The following is a 20,136-nucleotide window of genomic DNA, read 5'->3' on the forward strand; positions in this document are numbered from 1 at the left end:
TCTCCCTCTCTCTTGGCTCCTGGGCTGCTCAAGACTCTGTCCCCCTTAACTGCCTTCTGAGTCTAAGCTCTTTCCTTCCAGCTCTTCCACGGCTGACTCCTGCAGTACTGTCTTGGTCTCCCCAAGACCCACCCCACGGGTGCCCAGACAGAACCGGGCTGGGGGGAGGAGCTGCTTTTCTGTGGCTCCCCTCTAACTGATGAGATGGAGGGGGAATGGCCACGAAAGGAAGGGCCCTCCCAGCCACGCCGAGGGCCCCCAGGAGCCAGACAGGAAACAGCTTCAGGAAAGACAGACAGCATCAGACCCGGCCCGAGTCCAAGGGGTCAAGGCTGAGGGCAGCGCGGGAGCCCTCCTAAACGCGACGGTGGGAGAGAGAGGACCATGATTTGGGAATCTGGCCCTCCTTCTCTCGGATCCAAGTACCTTTTATTTACCCTTGCTTGCTCCCCATCTCAACCCAGGTGCCCCGTTCCTCCGCACGTTTTCAGCGCTAGGTTGCGCGCATAGTAGGTCCCCAATATTTAATGTTTGTTGAATGACTGTGTGAACATTCGCTCCACGGTTATCTAAACTGAGATCGCTGCCTCGGGGCCCGCTGGGCCACCCCTCCGTCCTCAAAAGTTTCCCTCCAAACACGGTCCCCTGCGCCAACTAGGGGGTGGTGGGCGAATCCAGAAGAATCCGAAGTCCGCAGGAAGCGTCCGACAGGGCTTCGTGTGTGCGGCCCTCCAAGCTGCTGGGTGCGTTTCTCTGCTCCCTGGTGTCTGCTGGGCTCAGGCCTGCCCCGGACGGGGGCGGTGGCGGTGGGGCGCGCGGGGGAGGGGGCAGGCATCCCTGGGCCCCGGCCCCGACACGCGCGGTCCGGGCCAGGGCGCACGGCCTCGGTGCAGGTCCGGGCGGTCCCCCGCTCGGCGCCCGCCGCCCCTCCCCCTTCTCCAAACTTTCTCCCAACTTCCCGACCTGCTCCGCTCTGCGCCCCGCTCAGCTTCCCTCATGAATTATTCAGCAGCGCGCGCTCCAATCAGCGCGCCTCGGCCCCCTCGCCGAGCCGCGGCTGGGGGGTGGGGGAGCTCCCCCCGCCCCCCGCGCGCCCCTCCCTCCCGGCCAGGCGCCGCCCGACCCAGTCCCCAGCCCGGCCCAGCCCCAGCCCGCCCGGCCCGCGCCGCAGTCTCCCTCCCTCCCGCTCCGCTCCCCGCTTGGCTCTCACCCTCCCCGCCGGCGCGGAGCGCACTCGGCCCGGCGGCACGAGCAGCGCCACTCCAGGGAGGGGGGGAGACCGCGAGCGGCCGGCCCACCCCCAGCAGCCTGCTGGGGCGGGACCCCGAGGCCCCGGAGGGACCCCGACTCCAGCCACGTCTAGCTCTGCGCCCGCCCGGCGCGGCCGCTGCCAAGACGCCCCCCGCCTTGTCGTTTGCGCGCGCGGCGGGGACGCGGGGCCACACCTGGGCGCCGCCGCCCGGTGCCCGGCGCGCCCGCATGGGCCCGCGCTGAGGGCCCCGAGCGAGTCCCGCGCGGGGAGTCGGCGTCCACCCGCACCGGCGGGGGTTCAGACCTGGGGGGGCTAGAGCCCCCCAAACTCGGGTCGGATCCAACAGGAGTGAGGCGGCGCCATGGAGCTCCGGGCTCTGCTCTGCTGGGCTTCGCTTGCAGCCGCCCTAGAAGGTAAGTTCCCTTGGGGGCACCCCAGCCCTTCTGGGGCCCCCGAAGAGGGGCTTCGGAGTGGAAGGGCCGACCTCTGTCTCCCCCTAACCCGGCACCCCAACCCCGAACGCTCCGGACCAATAGTGCTAGCGCGGGAGGGGGGCGGGGAGGAGGCGGCCCAGCGGGGAGTGGAGTTTTCTTTTGTTTGGGAAAGACTTGGAGTCGAGCTCCGTCCCGGGACTTACCCCGGTCCCGGCTCCCCGAACTCTTAAACTCGCTTCTCCAGACGCCCTTGGCAGCCTTTCGTTTTCTCCCGACTCCAACCTGCAGAACTCTCTCCAGAGTTTCTGTCCCTCTTCCCACCTCCACCAAACAGGAGGAAACATTTCTGGAGGAACAAGAGGACAGGCAGAACTTTGTGCTAGGCCATAAAACTCCACCCGCCCCCCATTCCAGAGCGTTCACACCTTGATCCTACAACTCCCCCCTCCGCAGTAGGGGATGGCCGCCTTCTGCACTCAAGTCTCCAAACCTCCCAATCTCTCCCCAGTTCCCGGCCCCTGGAGCAGGGAGGCTCCCGCCCTGGCTTCCCCAGGCTGCACGCCAGCCCTTTAAATGCAATGTAGACCCCAGCCCTTGCCCCAGTCCCACCAGAGTCCTTTTCCCTAACTCTAGCCTCCCTCTTGTTCCCTGAACTCAGCCTGACTTCTGTCTCCTAGGCTCTCTTAAGTTTCTACTTTTTCTGCAAGGCTGCAAATGTTACTTTATCCATGAGCCTCTGCCCTCCCCTCAACCTCTAGCAGGGGAGCAGAGAGCCCTATAAACCCTCCTCCCACAACCCTAATCTCCTTTCAATGAGTTGCCTCCTTCCCCTCCTTCACTGCCTGCAATCAAAGGGGTCTTTGGGGAGTGGGCCATGGGGGGCTGCTGAAAAGAAGGAATCAAAGGCAGTTGGAAACGCGTCTCCTCCAGGCTGGGCAGTGCTGCTCTGGACTGGGGATCAAAGGCAGGGTGTGGGGGAGAAGGGAGACTTGCTGGGCTCAGGAAGACCAAGAAAGAACCAGAGGGAGAGAGGGGGGAAGGCGAAGCAGGGAGAAAACCCGCCAGGATGACGTGTGGTGAGAGAAAGAAAGATGCCAAGGGGAACAGGGAGTAACTTTGAATTCCTGTTACCTAAGTGCTTGCCGAGCCCAAGGCCCGCTGCTCTGTGCAGGGTTTTCACCGTCCCAACAGCCCTGTGGTGGGGAGTATTGTTAGCCCCATTTTACAGGTGAGCAGACTGAGGCAGGCATTCAGTCTTTTATCCAAGGCCCTGTGCCTCAGTGAAGGTGAAATGGGAGACAGAAAGCAGAGTGACAGTCAGAGAGATGGAGGTGGCCGGAGAGCGGGGGAGAGGTGAGAGGCAAGAGAAGTGCTCTGAGAGAGGGAGGCAGGCAGGGCCGCGGTAGGATGAGAGAAAAGGGAGCCGCTTGGAGCGCCCAGGACAGCCTGAAACAGACAGTGTGTAAATTGGAGACAGGAAAACACTCTCCAGTCTGGAACAATGGAGGGTGGAGACGGCTGCCTCTATCCACCCGCTTCCCAGAACCCGGGCATCCTGTCCCCAGCGTGCCGGGCTGTCTCCTGCCACCCCTGGGGGGCCTGGGCCTCTCCTCGGGCTGGCCGGGCCTCCGGCTACCCCGGCCTTCAGTGGACATCACCTGGTCTCTGGGAGGAGGCTGGCCCACACACCTGCCTTCCGGTCTCTCCTACAGTCCGGGGAGGGGGACCTGGGCCCAGGTGTGCTTCAGGCTCCTCCCCATCAGACCTGTAGCGGCCCCCTCCCCACTCTCCCAGGGGATTCCCCTACCCTCCCTCCACCCTCCTCTGGCGCAGTTCTCCTAATCCCCACCTTCCACCAGAGCCCCTCCCCACCTCCGACACCCCTCCCCCCTCCCCGGAGGCCAGAGCCCAGCCAGGTGTACTCACCACCCCCATACTCACACCCCTAAAATCCCCTCCCCTCTTCTTTCCAGTAACGAAATCCAGATGTGAGGCTTCCCCCAGACAGAGGCCGAGGACAAGGAACCCCAGCGTCCTGGCCTCCAGGATGTCCTCCTCCGAGGACAGCTAGGCAGTGGGGAGGGGGGGTCAGGGCTGGGGTGTTTGGTCTGAAGGATCAGAGTCGGGGGAACAGAGACAGCATCTTTGCGTTTGGGGGAGGGACTGCAGAGGCAGAGGGACACCCTGGTAGGAGGGGTGTCCCCCTACCCCACGTCAGGTCTGGGCTAGAGTTTGGCCCTTTCTGAGCTGTTTGCCGGTTTTTCTCCTTTTCAGCAGCTGTGTCTCCCCTCCTCTGGGGCACAGCAGTTCACAGAGGCCTGGACCTGGGGGTCAGCTCCCTGCCTGCCAGCTGTCAGGGGCGGGGCTGGCACTCAGAAAAGAGGCTTGAAATCTGGGGACGGGAGGGAGGGTGGGCAGAGGACCTCGGCCTGCCTGTCTATGTCAGCTCCCAGGTCTTCCTGTGTCTCTCCCAAGCTCCGACTGATTCTGTCTGTCTGTCTGTCTCAGAGACCCTGCTGAACACAAAATTGGAAACTGCCGATCTGAAGTGGGTGACGTTCCCTCAGGTGGACAGTGGGCAGGTAAGAGCTGGGGCTCGGGAGGAAAACCGATGCGGGGGCCACTGTGCTGCTGCTTCCGGCGCCATACACCCAACCCCCACATCTCAGCAGCCAGGGCAGGTGTCGTCTGAGCCTTCGCTCTACAAGGGTCCCCCCAGTCTCCCTCCTGGCTTCACGGCAAAGACCCTGGAACTAACCCTTGCCCACCGGCTCAGCAGCCCCCGTCTCCCCACAGTGGGAGGAGCTGAGCGGCCTGGACGAGGAGCAGCACAGCGTTCGGACCTACGAGGTGTGTGACTTGCAGCGGGCCCCAGGCCTGGCCCACTGGCTGCGCACGGGCTGGGTCCCCCGCCGCGGGGCCGTCCACGTGTACGCCACGCTGCGCTTCACCATGCTGGAGTGCCTCTCCCTGCCGAGGGCCGGCCGCTCCTGCAAGGAGACCTTCACCGTCTTCTACTTTGAGAGCGACGCGGACACGGCCACGGCCCACACGCCAGCCTGGATGGAGAACCCCTACATCAAGGTACCCAGGCGCCCCGGGGCTGGAGGGGGGGGTCTGGCCTGGGGGATGGAAGCAGGAGGCCCCCGGTTTGAGGAGGGAAGCGGGTGGTCTGCTAGGTGGAATGGCCAGTCTACTCCACTGGGCAAGTACACCTCGGCGCCCCCCTACACCTTTTATTTTGGCTGGGCCAGCACATCTTGCAGGATCTGAGTTCCCCCGCCAGGGACTGAACGCATGCCCTGTTAGTGAAAGTGTGAAGTGCTAACCAGTGGGTCCCAGGGCATTCCCACCTCGCCCCTTCACAGCCTTTGCACCAACTGATGCCTCACCCTGCAGTGCCTTCTCTCTGCCTCTCCCACCCGGCTCCTACTTGTCCTGTGATTCCAGCTCTGGGGTCCGCCTGCTGTCGCACTCATTATACCTTTAACTTATCCTTAACTTTTCCGCATTTCCTTCCTTTCTGTTTCCTGGGCACAGAGTCCGGGGCCTGGCCTAGAATAGGTGTTGATAAGTGTCTATAGGGGGAGTGAGTGCACAGCAGGGGGAGGCTGGACTCAGCGAACGTGAATGGACAGTGTTGCGGCCTGCAAGAAAGCACACGACGGGTAAGGTGGGGAGAAGGTTCTGGAACAGGGACTGAGCAAGGTCACAGAGAGGGCGAGCCTGGGCAAAAGACAGTCCCGCGGGGTCCTCGGGGAGTGGACGACTGTGGCAGTGAGTCTCTTCCCGCCCTGGCAGGTGGACACAGTGGCTGCTGAGCACCTCACCCGGAAGCGCCCTGGGGCTGAGGCCACCGGGAAGGTGAACGTCAAGACGCTGCGCCTGGGCCCGCTCACCAAGGCCGGCTTCTACCTGGCCTTCCAGGACCAGGGCGCCTGCATGGCCCTGCTGTCCCTGCACCTCTTCTACAAGAAGTGCGCCCAGCAGACCGTGAACCTCACCTACTTCCCGGAGACCGTGCCGCGGGAGCTGGTGGTGCCCGTGGCCGGCAGCTGCGTGGCCGACGCCATGCCAGCCCCCGGCCCCAGCCCCAGCCTCTACTGCCGGGAAGACGGCCAGTGGGCCGAGCAGCCGGTCACGGGCTGCAGCTGCAATGCAGGGTTCGAGGCCGCTGAGGGCAACACCAAGTGCCGAGGTGAGGGGAGGGGGCCGGTACCCTGCTTGCGGACCCGCTTCTCAGGATTTCCAGTTTGAACGTTCTTTGCTCTCCTGGGCACTCAGTTACTGGAGGGTGTGTTTTCAGGACCCCCAGCACCGTTCTGAGCTCTCTATCACTTCCACGCTCTTGCTCCTGACTCCACGCAGTTGCTTTCGGGACCTGCTCCTGGGCTAGGGGACCTTGTTGGACTCAGAGGCTTCATGAACTCTAGTCCTATTCATTATGGTTATCTCTAATTGACTGATACTGAATTCTCACTCAGCTTGTTCTCGAGACCAGAGGTTCTTAATCTGGGTTTTGTAGATAGGATGAGGGAATCTGTGAACTTTCAGCTCAGTTCAGTCGCTCAGTCGTGTCCAACTCTTTGCAACCCCATGAACTGCAGCACACCAGGCCTCCCTATCCATCACCAACTCCCGGAATTTACCCAAACCCATGTCCCTTGAGTCGGTGATGCCATCCAACCATCTCATCCTCTGTTGTCCCCTTCTCCTCCTTCCTTCAATCTTTCCCAGCATCAGAGTCTTTTCAGATGAGTCAGCCCTTCGCATGAGGTGGCCAAAGTATTGGAGTTTCAGCTTCAACATCAGTCCTACCAATGAACACCCAGGACTGATCTCCTTTAGGATGGACTGGTTGGATCTCCTTGCAGTCCAAGAGACTCTCAAGAGTTTTCTCCAACACCACAGCTCAGAAGCATCAATTCTTCTGCACTCAGCTTTCTTCACAGTCCAATTCTCACATCCATACATGACCACTGGAAAAACCATAGCCTTGACTAGACGGACCTTTGTTGACAAAGTAATGTTTCTGCTTTTTAATGTGCTGTTAACTTTGGTGGAATTAAAAAAAAAAAAAGATGGGTTTTCCTTTTCACCCATCTCTACCTGAAACTGGTCATTTCTTTTTAGAATGTTAGTCACAGCTCAGCGGTCAGAGCAAGACCTGAGCTTTGGGCCCCATTGAAATGCTGGGGGTTTTCACAGCTCAATAGAGATGATTTGCAAGAAGGGCAAAATGTTGTTTTCACTCTCTGCGACTTCAGGATTTCGTTGGCTGTCAGTCCTGCTGCTGTATCTTATTAATAGAGAAACATACCCTTTGCCATGTTGCGAACTTTTCTTCCTGTATTTTTTTTTCAAGTATCTATTCTTAAATCCATGGAATTCTCCAGGCCAGAATACTGGAGTCAGTTGCCATTCCCTTCTCCACCTGTTTTGCTCTTTGTATTTTCACTTACTTGGTTTTATTGGTAATCTGTGTATTTGGTGGTGTACATTTAAAATCATTATTCTGAGCAAGGGTCTTGAGTTTCACCAGGTTGCCATGGGATGGTGAGGGGTGCACGCCAGGGTTCAGACCCTTGCTCTGGAGGAAAGTCTTCTCTTAGAGGCCAGGTTTCTGAGCTCCTCACTCCCTGCTTCCCTCTTTGCACCTCATGCAACTTTGTTTTTTGGCCACACTGTGTGGCATGTGGGACCCTAGTTCCCTGACCAAGGATCGAACCTGCAGTCCCTGCAGTGGAAGCTCAGAGTCTTAATCAAAGGGCCACCAGGGAAGTCCCTCATGCACCTTTAATAACCGCTGAATGTTATTTTCTTCCCCCTGGATCTCCAGCCCCAACCCCACCGCTGAATGTCTTTGATGCAAGTTCTGATGGATGCTTTCTCTCTCTCAGCCTGTGCTCAGGGCACCTTCAAGCCCCTGTCCGGGGAGGGGTCCTGCCAGCCGTGCCCAGCCAACAGCCACTCTAACGCCCTCGGCTCGTCCATCTGCCAGTGTCGCATCGGGTACTTCCGGGCCAGCACAGACCCCCGGAGTGCGCCCTGCACCAGTAAGTGACCAGTGACCCCTGGGGTGGACCCCTCACCCCAGCCCCCGTCCACCCATGCCTTCCTCCTCTTGACCCTGGCCTGGTGCCCTGTCAACACAAGATGTCAGTGTGGCTGCCGGTCTGTCCCCACTGCCCATGCCCTGCCATTGTCTCAGCCTCCGCCTGACGCCCTGGTCTCCCGCAGCCCCACCGTCCGCCCCGAGAAGCGTGGTTCCCCGCCTGAACGGCTCCGCCCTCCGCTTGGAGTGGAGCGCGCCCCTCGAGTCGGGCGGCCGGGAGGACCTCACGTACGCACTCCGCTGCCGGGAGTGCCGCCCCGGTGGGTCCTGCACGCCCTGCGGGGGAGACCTGACCTTCAACCCCGGTCCCCGGGACCTGGTGGAGCCCTGGGTGGCGATTCGCGGGCTGCGTCCTGACGTCACCTATACCTTCGAGGTCACCGCCTTGAATGGGGTGTCCTCCTTGGCCAGTGGGCCGGTCCCGTTTGAGGCTGTGAATGTCACCACTGACCGCGAGGGTGAGTGGGGACTGGGGGCAGCCTGTGGTTGGATGGGAGAGGCCAGCAAGGGGGTGGACAGTCTAAAGGCCTGAGGCAGGGAAAAGGCAGCAGCTGGGGAGTGGAGTTCCCAGGAAGTAACACTGGGTCAAGGCCTTGGGGCAAGAGGCAGAAAGAGAGTTAAATAGATGCCGAGGCGGGCTCCAGAGTTCAGAGAGAGCCGGGAGGAAATCCCGAAACAGCTGGAGGACCCAGACAAGTGTGGCCGGCAGAGGGAGAGCTGGGGAAGATAAGGGCCAGACCCGCCACGCTCCAGGGCCCCAGCGCATCTGTCTCTTGCAGTGCCACCCCCAGTGTCTGACATCCGGGTGACTCGGTCATCACCCAGCAGCTTGAGCCTGGCATGGGCCGTTCCCCGGGCGCCCAGCGGAGCAGTGCTGGACTACGAGGTCAAGTACCATGAGAAGGTGAGAACCAGGCCCCGCCCTGGGGGGTGGAGGTGGGCAGTGGGACCTGCTCCGGAGGCCGGGACACCTGAATTACAGGCATCTGCCATATACCAGCTAAATGATCTCGTGTCAATCTCTTGGCCTCTATGAGCTTCATGTTTTCCTTGTAAAATGCTTAAGAAAGGAATTTCCTGGCAGTCCAGTGGTTAGGACTCCACACTTCCCTGGTCGAGGAACTAAGATCTTGCATGCCAAGCAGGATGCCCGCCCCCCCCCCCGCAAAAAAATGCTAGATAATGGAGCCTGCCCCACAGAATGGCTACCAAGACTAAATGATGTAATTCATGCAATACACACAGCTCAGTGCATATATAGTGAAAGTCGCTTAGCCGTGTCCGACTCTGTGACCCCCATGGACTATACAGTCCGTGGAATTCTCCAGGCCAGAATCCTGGAGTGGGTAGTCTTTCCTTTCTCCAGGGGATCTTCCCAACCCAGGGGTCTCCCGCATTGCAGGCAGATTCTTTACCAGCTGAGCCACCAGGGAAGCCCCAGTGCATACATAACTGAGCACAAAGGCCTCACCTGTCTCACAACAGGGTGGAGATGCTAGTGATGGAGGCAGGGGAAGGCAGGTGGGAAGAGCCGTGGAATCTGGGGGCCCTGGCTTACGACCAGCCCCCCTGTCCTCCCGAACAGGGCGCTGAGGGCCCCAGCAGCGTGCGGTTCCTGAAGACGTCAGAGAACCGGGCAGAGCTGCGGGGACTGAAGCGGGGAGCCAGCTACCTGGTCCAGGTGCGGGCACGCTCCGAGGCCGGCTACGGGCCCTTTGGCCAGGAGCACCACAGCCAGACCCAGCTGGACGGTGAGTCTGGGGGGTAGGGCGTGCCTGGGGTTGGCTGTCCCCCACCAGGCAAGGAGGCCTTGGCTCTCAGGACCCCTGAAGTCACATCCCTCCTGCTTTTCTTTGCACCGCGAAGCATTCTGGCCTGGCGATGGGACACAGAAACCAAATCCAACAGCTGGGTGTGAAGGCCCGCTCAGCGGCTTTCCAGCTATGTGACCTTTAGCAAAAACTTGACCCCTGAGCCCCAGCCTTCTCATCCAACACATGGAAATAGGAGGCCTCTCTCCCAGGGCTCCCAAGGATTAAATGAGGTGACACTTTGATAGTTTTTATATGCTGGCCCAAGGGTTTTTGTCCTAAACCTTTTAATTTTTTTTTACAGTTTTATTGGGATATGATTCATCTACCTTATGATTCACACATTTAAAATGTATAATTCATTGGCTTGTAATATATTCACAGAGTTGTGCAACCATCCCCGTAATTAATTTTAGAACATTTCAGCACCTCAGAAAGACACATATACCCCTTCCATTACCTCTCAGCCCCCGGCAAACACTCATCTACTTTTTTGTGTCTAGATTTGCCCATTCTGAACTTTCATACACATGCTGTCATACGATGCAGTCTTGTGACTGGCTGCTGCTTCTTTCACGTGGCATAATGTTTTATAGGTTCACCCGTATTGTAGACTATATCAGGACTTCATTCCTTCTTGTAGCCGAAAAATACTCCGTTGAGTGGCTATCACATTTTTCTTTATCCATTCATCTGTTGACGGATGTTTAGGTTATTTCCACTTTTTCATTTTTAGCCTTAGGTACCTCCTATTCAAGTGGGACTTTTTTGTGGTCACCAGTGTTTATGACAGAACAGAATCAAACCCACTCAGGCCGGGAGACTTCTTCCCTGGCCCTGAGGGACCCGAGTGGAGCCCATGAGCTCTCGGGGTCTCCCTGATCTCACTTCTTCTCCTCCAGAGAATGAGAGCTGGAGGGAGCAGCTGGCCCTGATTGCAGGCACGGCGGTCGTGGGCGTGCTGCTGGTGTTCGTGGTCATTGTCATCGCAGTTCTCTGCCTCAGGTGAGCGTCCTGGGCACCGGGAGGCCCTAGTGAAACCCCTGGGGCTGACCGCCTGCCCTCTTGCTCCAGGTCAAGGCTTCCTGGATATCCAGGGACCCTACCTGCTTTCACTTGGAATCCTCTCTGACTCCTGCTCCTGTCTTCCCATGCATTCCCTCTGGAACTCAGTTTCCTCTGGGACACGTGACTCAGTTTACCTCTTCTGTCCCATCCACTCCAGGAAGCAGAGCAGCGGGAGAGAAGCTGAGTACTCGGACAAACACGGCCAGTATCTCATCGGGCACGGTGGGTAGGCCCTTCCTGAAGGATTCAGGGCTGGGGCGAGAGCTGTGAGCCCAGGGCATCTGAGTGCAGTGGGAGTCACCTCTTGGCTAACGGGCCCCGTGCGATTCCCCAGGTACTAAGGTCTACATTGACCCCTTCACTTACGAAGACCCTAATGAGGCTGTCAGGGAGTTTGCAAAAGAGATCGATGTCTCCTATGTCAAGATTGAAGAGGTGATTGGTGCAGGTGAGCGGAAAAAGCCTGGGTGCCGGGGAGGAGGGTGGAGTTGGTGGTGGGGTGGACGGCAGGGCCAGCCAGACCCCCCGGAAGAGGAGAGCTGACCCTCAGCATTCTTCCTGAAGGAGAGTTTGGGGAGGTGTGCCGAGGGCGCCTCAAGGCCCCTGGGAAGAAGGAGAGCTGCGTGGCCATCAAGACCCTGAAAGGCGGCTACACTGAGCGGCAGCGGCGGGAGTTCCTGAGTGAGGCCTCCATCATGGGCCAGTTCGAGCACCCCAACATCATCCGCCTGGAGGGCGTGGTCACCAACAGCGTGCCCGTCATGATCCTCACCGAGTTCATGGAGAACGGCGCCCTGGACTCCTTCCTGCGGGTGAGCCCCCCAACACCCCAGTCCACCCTGCCCTCCCCCAGCACAGTCAGGCAGCTCAGAGCCCAGGACAGATGGTGGGTCCCGTGTCGCTGCCCCTCAGCCCTTCATCCTCCACCAGGGAAGGTTGAGTCCTGGGGCCGGCCGACCCCGGGATCTGGAGGAGCTGTCATCTGTCCTTGAGACAAATATTTACTGAGCTTCTCTTTCTGCACCCGCCACCATCCGGGGCCTCAGGAATTCGAGCGCTGAACGTCTCTGCTCTTGGCGAGCTGCTGGTATAATGCGGGAGGCTGAAAGTTAACAAGTACAAGCAAGCGTTTATAGAAAGTAAACAAAATTTCAGATGTGAAAAAAATTAAACAGGCTCATAGAAATGAGAGGAAAGAGCTCAATTTTGCTACTTTAACAAAATTGTATGAAGTTTTATTAAACTTTACCAGGCATCTTTTGAAAAAAAACAAAACTTTTTTTTTTTTTTTTCTGCTATGCCACGCGGCCTATGGCACTGCCCTGACCAGGGATCAAACCTGTGCCCCCTGTAGGGGAAGTACAGAGTCTTTTTTTTTTCTTTTGTTTGGTTTTTTTTGAAGTGCAGAGTCTTAACCACTGGACCACCAGGGAAGTCCCCAAAAGTTTTTTCTACATAGCAAAAACAATGCTGCATTTAACAGAATGACAAAAACCCCCTGGTATCACCTAATACCTACATGATACTCATATTTCTCCAGTTGTCCCCAACATGTCCCAATATCCAGTTCAGGATCAACCATCGCACTGGTGGTTACTGTTTTGAGTCTTTTTACATCCCAGGACAGTCCTTTGTCGTTCTGATAGGCTGAAGGGCTGGGCCACTTGTCCACTCGAATGTGTTACCTTCTAGATTGACTGGATTCTTCCTCGTGGGGTCATTTAGCTTGTTTCTCTGTGTTTCCCGTAAGGGAAGCTGTATCTAACATTGTGATAAGTTCAGGATTCTACATCTGTGGTCAGCCTCCATCAGGGGGTACGGTGTACTTCCCACGGTACTGCACTAGGAAACACAAGCTGCCCAGCTCCCGTCACGAGGGATGCTGCGGCAGATGCTGGGGCAGTGCCTTGTGGATTTGGGAGTTTGTTCCATTGTCTGGGTGCAGGAGAGGGAAGGGGGTCTGTCTTAGAAGAGATGGCATCTAGGTAGATGAGAAAGCCAGCCGTGAGAAGATGGGGGTGGGGGGAAGCATATTGGGGACTGAAGAGCCCCCCCAGAGTATACGGGATCTGGTGCGTTCGAGAAGCAGAAAGGCTGGTGAAGCTGAACCAGGTCAGCAGAGGAGCAGTGGTGGATCACGTCGTAGTTGGTGGCTGGGTCTTGTGGCCTTAGAACTGTGGGTGTGATTAGAAGACCAAAAGAGGAAGCTTTGGGGAGGATATCAGCAGGACTGTCAGTCGCTCAGTCATGTCTGACTCTTTGCAACCCCAAGGACTGTAGCCTGCCATGGAATTTTCCTCTGGCATGAGGAGGCAGAGGAGGACAGCCTCCTCTGTCCATGGAATTTTCCAGGCATGAATACTGGAGTGGGTTGCCTATCCCTTCTCCAGGGGATCTTCCCAATCCAGGGATCGAACCCAGGTCTCCTGCATTGCAGGCGGATTCTTGACTGCTGAGCCACCAGGGAAGCCTGCCGACGAGGAGACTGGCAGTCACGCAGGCTGTGGGGGCTCTAGTGGGTGTGGAGAAGCAGTTGGGTTTGGGGTGTGTTCTGGAGGCATAGCCGGCAGAACTTGCTGATGGATCTTAGGCTGTGAACAGTGGGGAGAGAGGAATGGTGGAGACTCCGAGGTCTCTACCCTGAGTGCCTGGAAGTGAGGCCACCAACTGAGATGCAAGGCATGGAGCAGGTGCAGACTTGGATGATGGGTTCAGAATTCTGTCCCTGCAGGGCTGCTAAGAATCCCCTGCAGGCTAGCTGAACCCAGAGGACGGGCTTAGTTAACCATCCATGACTGACGGGCTTACCTGATGAGAGCAGGCTCTATGAAGGTGAAGGTCAGGCTTTAGACCTTGGTTTTGGTGCTGTGGTTACCAATCACACCTGACTCCTCACCATTCTCTTGCATCCTATATACAGTTGGTCCAAGAGGGCTGAGCGAGAGTGCGGCTGGATCAATGCCAAGGCACACCTCTCCATCTGGAGACTGGTGTCTTCAGAGCACACTCGTAACTTTCATTGCTCTGTTGCTGTCAAATAAAAAGAACGTGTTAGATCCAAACCATTTGTCTAATATTTCCTGGATGGAATGCACTGTACTAGGTTAAGTGGGAGAAAGTATAATCTTTTTTAAATTTTCATTTTTATTATTTTTTTAACACTGAAACATTTTGTATTAGGGTATAGCCGATTAACAGTATTATGACAGTTTCAGGTAAACAGCGAAGGGACTCAGCCATACATAGACACGTACCCATTCTCCCCTAAACCGCCCTCCCACCCAGCCTGGCAAGTAACATTGAGCAGAGTTCCATGTGCTATACAGTAGGTTCCCGGCTCCTTATAATCTAATTACGAGAGACTTGAGTGCATGTATCTGAAACAGGAACAAGTTATAAGCATTGTGTCACGATACTGCAAAGAGAACTGAGAGAATTCAACAGTAAAATAAAGCAGAAGGGGTTTACCTGGGATGTCAGCACACCTGTTCTACAAGTGGGAGTGAGATGGGTCTGGAAGGGATAAATACGGTTTATTTTATTTTTTAATGTATTTGTTTTTATTGATTTATTTGGCTGTGCCCGGTCTTAGTAGTGGCATGCAGCATCTTTGATCTTGGTTGCAGTTTTCAGAATCTTCAGTTGCAGCACGCAAACCCCTAGCTGCAGCTTGTGGGATCTTGGTTCCCTGACCAGGGATTGGAACCTCTGTATTGGGAGTGCAGAGTCTCAGCCACTGGAGCACCAGGGAAGTCCCATAAATGTGGTTTAGAATGTCAGGGAAAGAGGGGAGTCCTAACTGCCACCCCCACCGTTTCCATCTCCAGCTGAACGATGGCCAGTTCACTGTGATCCAGCTCGTAGGCATGCTACGGGGCATCGCATCAGGCATGCGCTACCTCGCCGAGATGAGCTATGTCCACCGAGACCTGGCCGCCCGCAACATCCTGGTCAACAGCAACCTCGTCTGCAAGGTCTCAGACTTCGGCCTCTCCCGATTCCTGGAGGAAAACTCCTCCGACCCCACCTACACGAGCTCTCTGGTGAGGCTGGGGGACAACCATGTGATCTAGGTTCTTAGGGCCGAGTTGGAAAGGCAGGAGGCTGAGGGACTGACAGCTCTGGTCCAGGCCAGGATGTAGGAGCAGACCTACATTGTGGATGTGGGGGCTGGGGGATCAGCTTAAGGAACCTGACTGCCAAGAGTCCAGGAAAAGAACAGAGTTGGGGAGCTGGCCGTTTGGGGCACCGAAAGAAAGGAGGCCTGAGCTGGGGGAGACGCAGAATGCCTGAGTCCTGGGAGTCCCTCAACTCACCTTGTCTTCCCCCGTCTTTAGGGAGGAAAGATTCCCATCCGCTGGACAGCCCCTGAGGCCATTGCCTTCCGGAAGTTCACATCTGCCAGTGATGCCTGGAGCTACGGGATTGTCATGTGGGAGGTCATGTCATTTGGGGAGCGGCCATACTGGGATATGAGCAATCAGGATGTAAGTATCCCGAGGTCCCACCAACCTGCCCTGGAATCTCTTGTCTCTTGGGATGTGGGGCGGCAGGGTGGCGGGGGATGTGTTCTTAGAGAGCTCATCACTGTTGGGTCCTTGAGGTGGTGAGGGTGGCATGGTGAGGAGGTGATCTGTGTCAAGAGTTTGATAACAGCTCATCTGGTCACAGACGGAGGTGGAGATGGAGGGCAGGCTTGGGAGGTTACATGTCTGGATCATAGCTCAAGAGCTTCTAGGACATTGAGCCACAGCCAGACTGGGCCCTGGCCGGGAGGACCACCCCTAGATTAGCCCTTCTAGGGGCCTGCAGCACACATCCCAGCGTCTGTTAAGTCGCCACTTCCCTGGGGTCCTTCAGCAGCTTCGTTTTCCCCTTGACGCCCTCACCCAGTGCTGCTTCCACCCATCATTCCAGGTGATCAACGCCATTGAACAGGACTACCGGTTGCCCCCGCCCCCAGACTGCCCCACCTCCCTGCATCAGCTCATGCTGGACTGTTGGCAGAAAGACCGGAATGCGCGGCCCCGCTTCCCCCAGGTGGTTAGCGCCCTCGACAAGATGATCCGGAACCCTGCCAGCCTCAAAATCGTGGCCCGGGAGAACGGCGGGTGAGGACCCCAGAGGATGGACCCTCTTTCCCACATTGTGCCACCCCAAGAACCTTGCTTCCCCCCCAGAAATATCCATCCTTTCGGTGGGATGTGGGATGGTCTCTTTCCGCCTCTCCAGGCCTGGGCTCTGCATCCCCACCCTGACACACGCTGGTGCTCAGGGTATCCTCCGCATCCTTGCCCCTCAGGGCCTCACACCCCCTCCTGGATCAGCGGCAGCCTCACTACTCAGCTTTTGGCTCCGTGGGAGAGTGGCTTCGAGCCATCAAGATGGGAAGATACGAAGAAAGCTTTGCAGCCGCTGGGTTTGGCTCCTTCGAGCTGGTCAGCCAGATCTCCACTGAGTAAGTCGTGGTGGGAGCCGGGGGGCCAAGGGGCGGTGGTGAGGGCCAGGCAGCCAGGAGGGGTGGAATCTGGGTGACCAGAGTCAGGCCCACAATTTAAGCAGGGGCCTTTGAGGTCAGCTTCTGGTGCCCATTCTAGAGCCCCTCCCCCTGAAAACAGTAACAGCTGCAGGGGCTGAGAGCTCGGGAATCTTCCAGGTCAGCTGTGCCCCCCTCACCCCCTTGCACCACCTCGGCCTTGGGCCATCTCGCTCCCGCCTTGCAATCTGTGTCTATCTTTGTGCCTCTATCTACATTCCAGACCCTGCTCTCACATTAACAATGTGTCAACTCTGGATGTTTTCCCACCCATAAAAGGAGAAGGTTGGCCTGGGTTTTGGAAATCCTTTCCAGCTTTAATGTTAAATGGTTTTACAATTCCAGTGCCTTCCAAATACTGCTTTTCCCTCCTTGGCCTCTCCCTGGTCCTCCTTTCCACCTTTCCATTCCTCTCCCAAGGACTCCTCTCACCCCCGGGTTTGAATCACAGAAATAGAAGGACTAGAAATCCAGACACAGAGGGTCCAAGAGGCCCTTTCCTTGGGAAGCCAGTCTTGTCCCAGCAGGTCTGGGCCCCTCCTCCCTGACTGGCTGGAGCCTTCCCTTGACGGGTTCACTGACATGGGTTCTTGCCTTCCATTTCTCCTCGCTTCTTTCTTATCTCAGCCTCCCCGCATCAGGACGGGGGCTGGGAGCAGTATGTTTCTGTCCGCTCTCTCGCCCATTCCTCTCTCCACCCACCCAGCTCCTCCTCTCTCTTTCTCCTTTTGAGTTTTCCTTTTGATTTCTTTGTCCGGGAGACTTTTCCTTCTGACTTCTTTGTCCTCTGAAGCAGTCTTTCGCCAACCTCATTTTATGGGCTTTTCTCTCCCTTTCGTTCCTCCTCTTCCCTGATTCTCCGCCTTTCCTTCTAGTTTCAGCATCCAGGGCGCAGCCCTCCACCCCTTGTTTCTCTATCCCTGCGGGTACCTAGCCTCGCCCCCTACTGCGGCTGCGCAGAACTGTGGTGGGCGCCTAAATCGGCCCCCACCCCCGGAAACTGCCCGACAACTATTGACGTCTACCCGCTTCCCCGCTGGCCATTCTGATTGGCTGGCACGCCTGAGGCGGGACGGGTTTTTGAAGGAGAGATGACCTGGGAGCTTAGTGGTCTCACCTAGCTGTTCATTCTTCCCCCAGGGACCTGCTCCGAATCGGAGTCACTCTGGCGGGACACCAGAAGAAAATCCTGGCCAGTGTCCAGCACATGAAGTCCCAGGCCAAGCCTGGAGCCCCAGGCGGGTCGGGAGCACCGGCCCCCCAGTACTGAACTTCATCTGCATGCCTGGCTCCATAGCTCTGGAGCGGCAGGGACTCCAGCGCCCGGGGATCCCTTCCCTTTCTTCCTGGGGCAGAGTCGGGTGGGGGGGTACGCAAGAAGCTCCCATCCCCACGCCCCACTGACTGGATTGCACTTTGAACCCATGGGGACGGGAAGCTGGCTGTTTGGAGAGAGAGGATTTGGGGATTCTGCAGTGTGGGATCATAACACTCCCCCCACCCCCCGCGGGGGAGAGGGGGGACCCCAAACCGAGGGTGCAGGAGCCCTTCCCTCAGGATTGGGTGTGACGGGAGGAAAAGGAGCCCCCGGAGTCTGCCAGCATCCCAGGGCTAGTTGGGCAGGATCTCCACAGCCTCCCTTCGATCCCCAGTTAGGGCCCCCAGGTGCCCCCCCTCACCTTGAAGGGCAGCGGGCCCTGCAGACCAAAGAGAAGGGGGAGGAGCCTGCGAGCTGGGGAGGCGGGAAGGGGCGTCATGGCCCAGTGGCGAAGTCATTGGACTTGGACGTCGCAACCTTGCTGCTGTCTCCGCGGAACTCAGTTTTCCCTTGTAAATGCCCCTCCCCCATCTGCTGCCTTCATATTGAAGGTTTTTGAATTTTAATTTTTTGTTTTTGGTCTTATCTTTCCTTCCCTTTTTTTCGGTTTTTGTTTTTTGTTTTCCACAGTCCTTGTCGTAACTTTTTGTGTTAGAGGGGACCTGTTTCATCATTGCCTCTTCGGCCCAAGTGGAAACAGGGACCTGTCGTTGTGTCTTGTTTCCAGAACAGTGCCTTGGTCACGCCACAACCCCCCGACATTTCCCTGCCCCCCAAGTACCCCCAAGCTGTGTCCATGAGGGCGTGTCGGGGGTTGGGGGGGAAGTGGTGGAAAGCAGAGACAGACACCGGTGCTTGGAGGGGTTCTTAAATTATATTTAAAATGACTGTTTTGTATAAATAAAAGAAAATGGGAAGTGTCTTCACTCTGCGGGTGATGGAATAGACTTCTGTGGAGTGGGGGCTCTGGTATGGAGGGGCTTTTGAGCCAGGCTGACTGAGAGGAGTCGGAGGTCTGGAGATAGGGCGGGGGCTGGGTGCTTGGATCCCAGCCCCAGGGTGTGTTTGAGGTGGTGGGGTGGGGGCACTGGAGATGAGTCATCGGCAGCTGCTTCTAACGGCTCCAGATGGCTCTGCCAAGAGCCCGGGGCACCTCCGGGGTGGGGCTGCCCTTCTTCCCCCCCACCCCACCCGCCCTGGTTTCCGAACCCTGGCTGAGGGGCTCTATGAGACGGGAGGCCTAGCCAGAGCTCAGGGCCCTGGTCCTACAGCCCCCTGGCGTGGGGAGGGGGATCTGCTGGGGTGGAGGCCCCGTCAGATGAGGGAGACAGATGTGAGCCAGATGTTGACAGCTGGGGTTGGTTTAGAGGCAGTGGGGGGAGTGCCTGCATTTGGTTGTGGGGGAGGGGCAGAGGCTGGCGTGGAGGACACGGACCCCCCACGTGTATGTACACACACAGACACATATGCTGGGCTGGGTCTGGAGGACAATTCTCCCTTTCAAGATGCTGCCCAGGCAGGTTCTCCCAGCCTCTTGGGAAGGGAGGGGAAAGCACCTGAGTATCTTTCCCCTAGCTTCTCCCTCCTGAACAGGAAGATGAGGCTGGGGTCAATTCCCTGATGTCTTTCTCACTACGTTCAGTTCAGTTTCCCGGCCTGCCCGCCCCAGGGGACACCTGCAGGGACAGGCCTGAACCCAGCCCGCTTTGTCAAGCTGGTGCAGCCTTGCCATTTTTGCATCTCAGTTGCCCCCTGTTGTGCTGGGGTTGGTGTGTGTGAGTTGTTCAGTCGTGTCCAACTCAGTAACCCCATGGACCGTAGCCCACTAGGCACCTCTGTCCATGGAATTTTCCAGGGAAGAATTCTAGAGTGGGTTGCCTTGCCCTTCTCCAGGGCATCTTCCCAACTCAGGGATTGAACCTGGGTCTCCCACATTGCGGGCAGATTCTTTACCGTCTGAGCCACCAGGGAAGCTTCGCCCCGGTTGGTATAGGATCCCAAATCCCAGCTTCTGCCCCTCCCAGCCCAGGAAGCCTCCAGGAGTGGTCCTGTCCCGTTTCCTGCCTCTACTACTGCCTTTGGGAATCTAATATTCTCTGGAATCCTCTGTCGCCTTCCTTGATGACATGGCTCATGTTTGTACCTCTAACAGGATGGGTGGGACTCTATCCTGCTGAGGACTTAGGATGCTGGTCCAGGCCACCTCCCCCTGCCAACCAGACATCCAGGCTAGATAAGGAGACCTTAGGTGGGTCAGAGGTCAGGGGAGCCGGACACAGATGAAGAACAGAGAGGCAAAGGGTCAAAGAGCAGGAAAACGGAGGTCAGTGCGGGGGGACAAGGGGGGGTGCCAGGCATGCCGCTGGGAGTCCCGTGATGCTCAGGTATGTTTAAACATGACCAGCCCAGCTCCAGAGTGTGAGCTGCTCCATCCAGCTAAGAGGCAGGGTGACCTGGCCAGGGGCACCCCTTCCTTCTTGGAGCCCTTTCCCCAACCAACTTGGGTCTCGCTTCCTTGGGTCAGCCACATGAAGGTGGCCACTGGGCTCATTTGGAGGACAGAGTAAGGATTCCTTTCTAGAACCCAGGGTCCTGCCTGCTT

General features: G+C 57.4%; 1 protein-coding gene across 1 annotated transcript; it reads left to right on the forward strand.

Moving 5' to 3' along the window:
* Positions 1-1,174: 1,174 nt before the first annotated feature.
* On the forward strand, positions 1,175-18,460 carry EPHB4 (EPH receptor B4). The gene is made up of 17 exons (XM_043456541.1): positions 1,175-1,665; positions 4,195-4,268; positions 4,483-4,770; positions 5,488-5,884; positions 7,587-7,742; positions 7,927-8,259; positions 8,581-8,705; positions 9,387-9,552; positions 10,515-10,617; positions 10,838-10,902; positions 11,015-11,128; positions 11,245-11,492; positions 14,508-14,723; positions 15,018-15,167; positions 15,598-15,791; positions 15,983-16,138; positions 17,357-18,460. Exons 1-17 carry the CDS (start codon positions 1,614-1,616, stop codon positions 17,484-17,486), a joined length of 2,967 nt encoding a protein of 988 aa, XP_043312476.1. The 5' UTR covers positions 1,175-1,613; the 3' UTR covers positions 17,487-18,460.
* The last annotated feature ends 1,676 nt before the right edge of the window (positions 18,461-20,136 follow it).

This window comes from Cervus canadensis, chromosome 32 (genome assembly GCF_019320065.1).
Source record: "Cervus canadensis isolate Bull #8, Minnesota chromosome 32, ASM1932006v1, whole genome shotgun sequence".
NCBI lineage: Eukaryota > Metazoa > Chordata > Mammalia > Artiodactyla > Cervidae > Cervus > Cervus canadensis.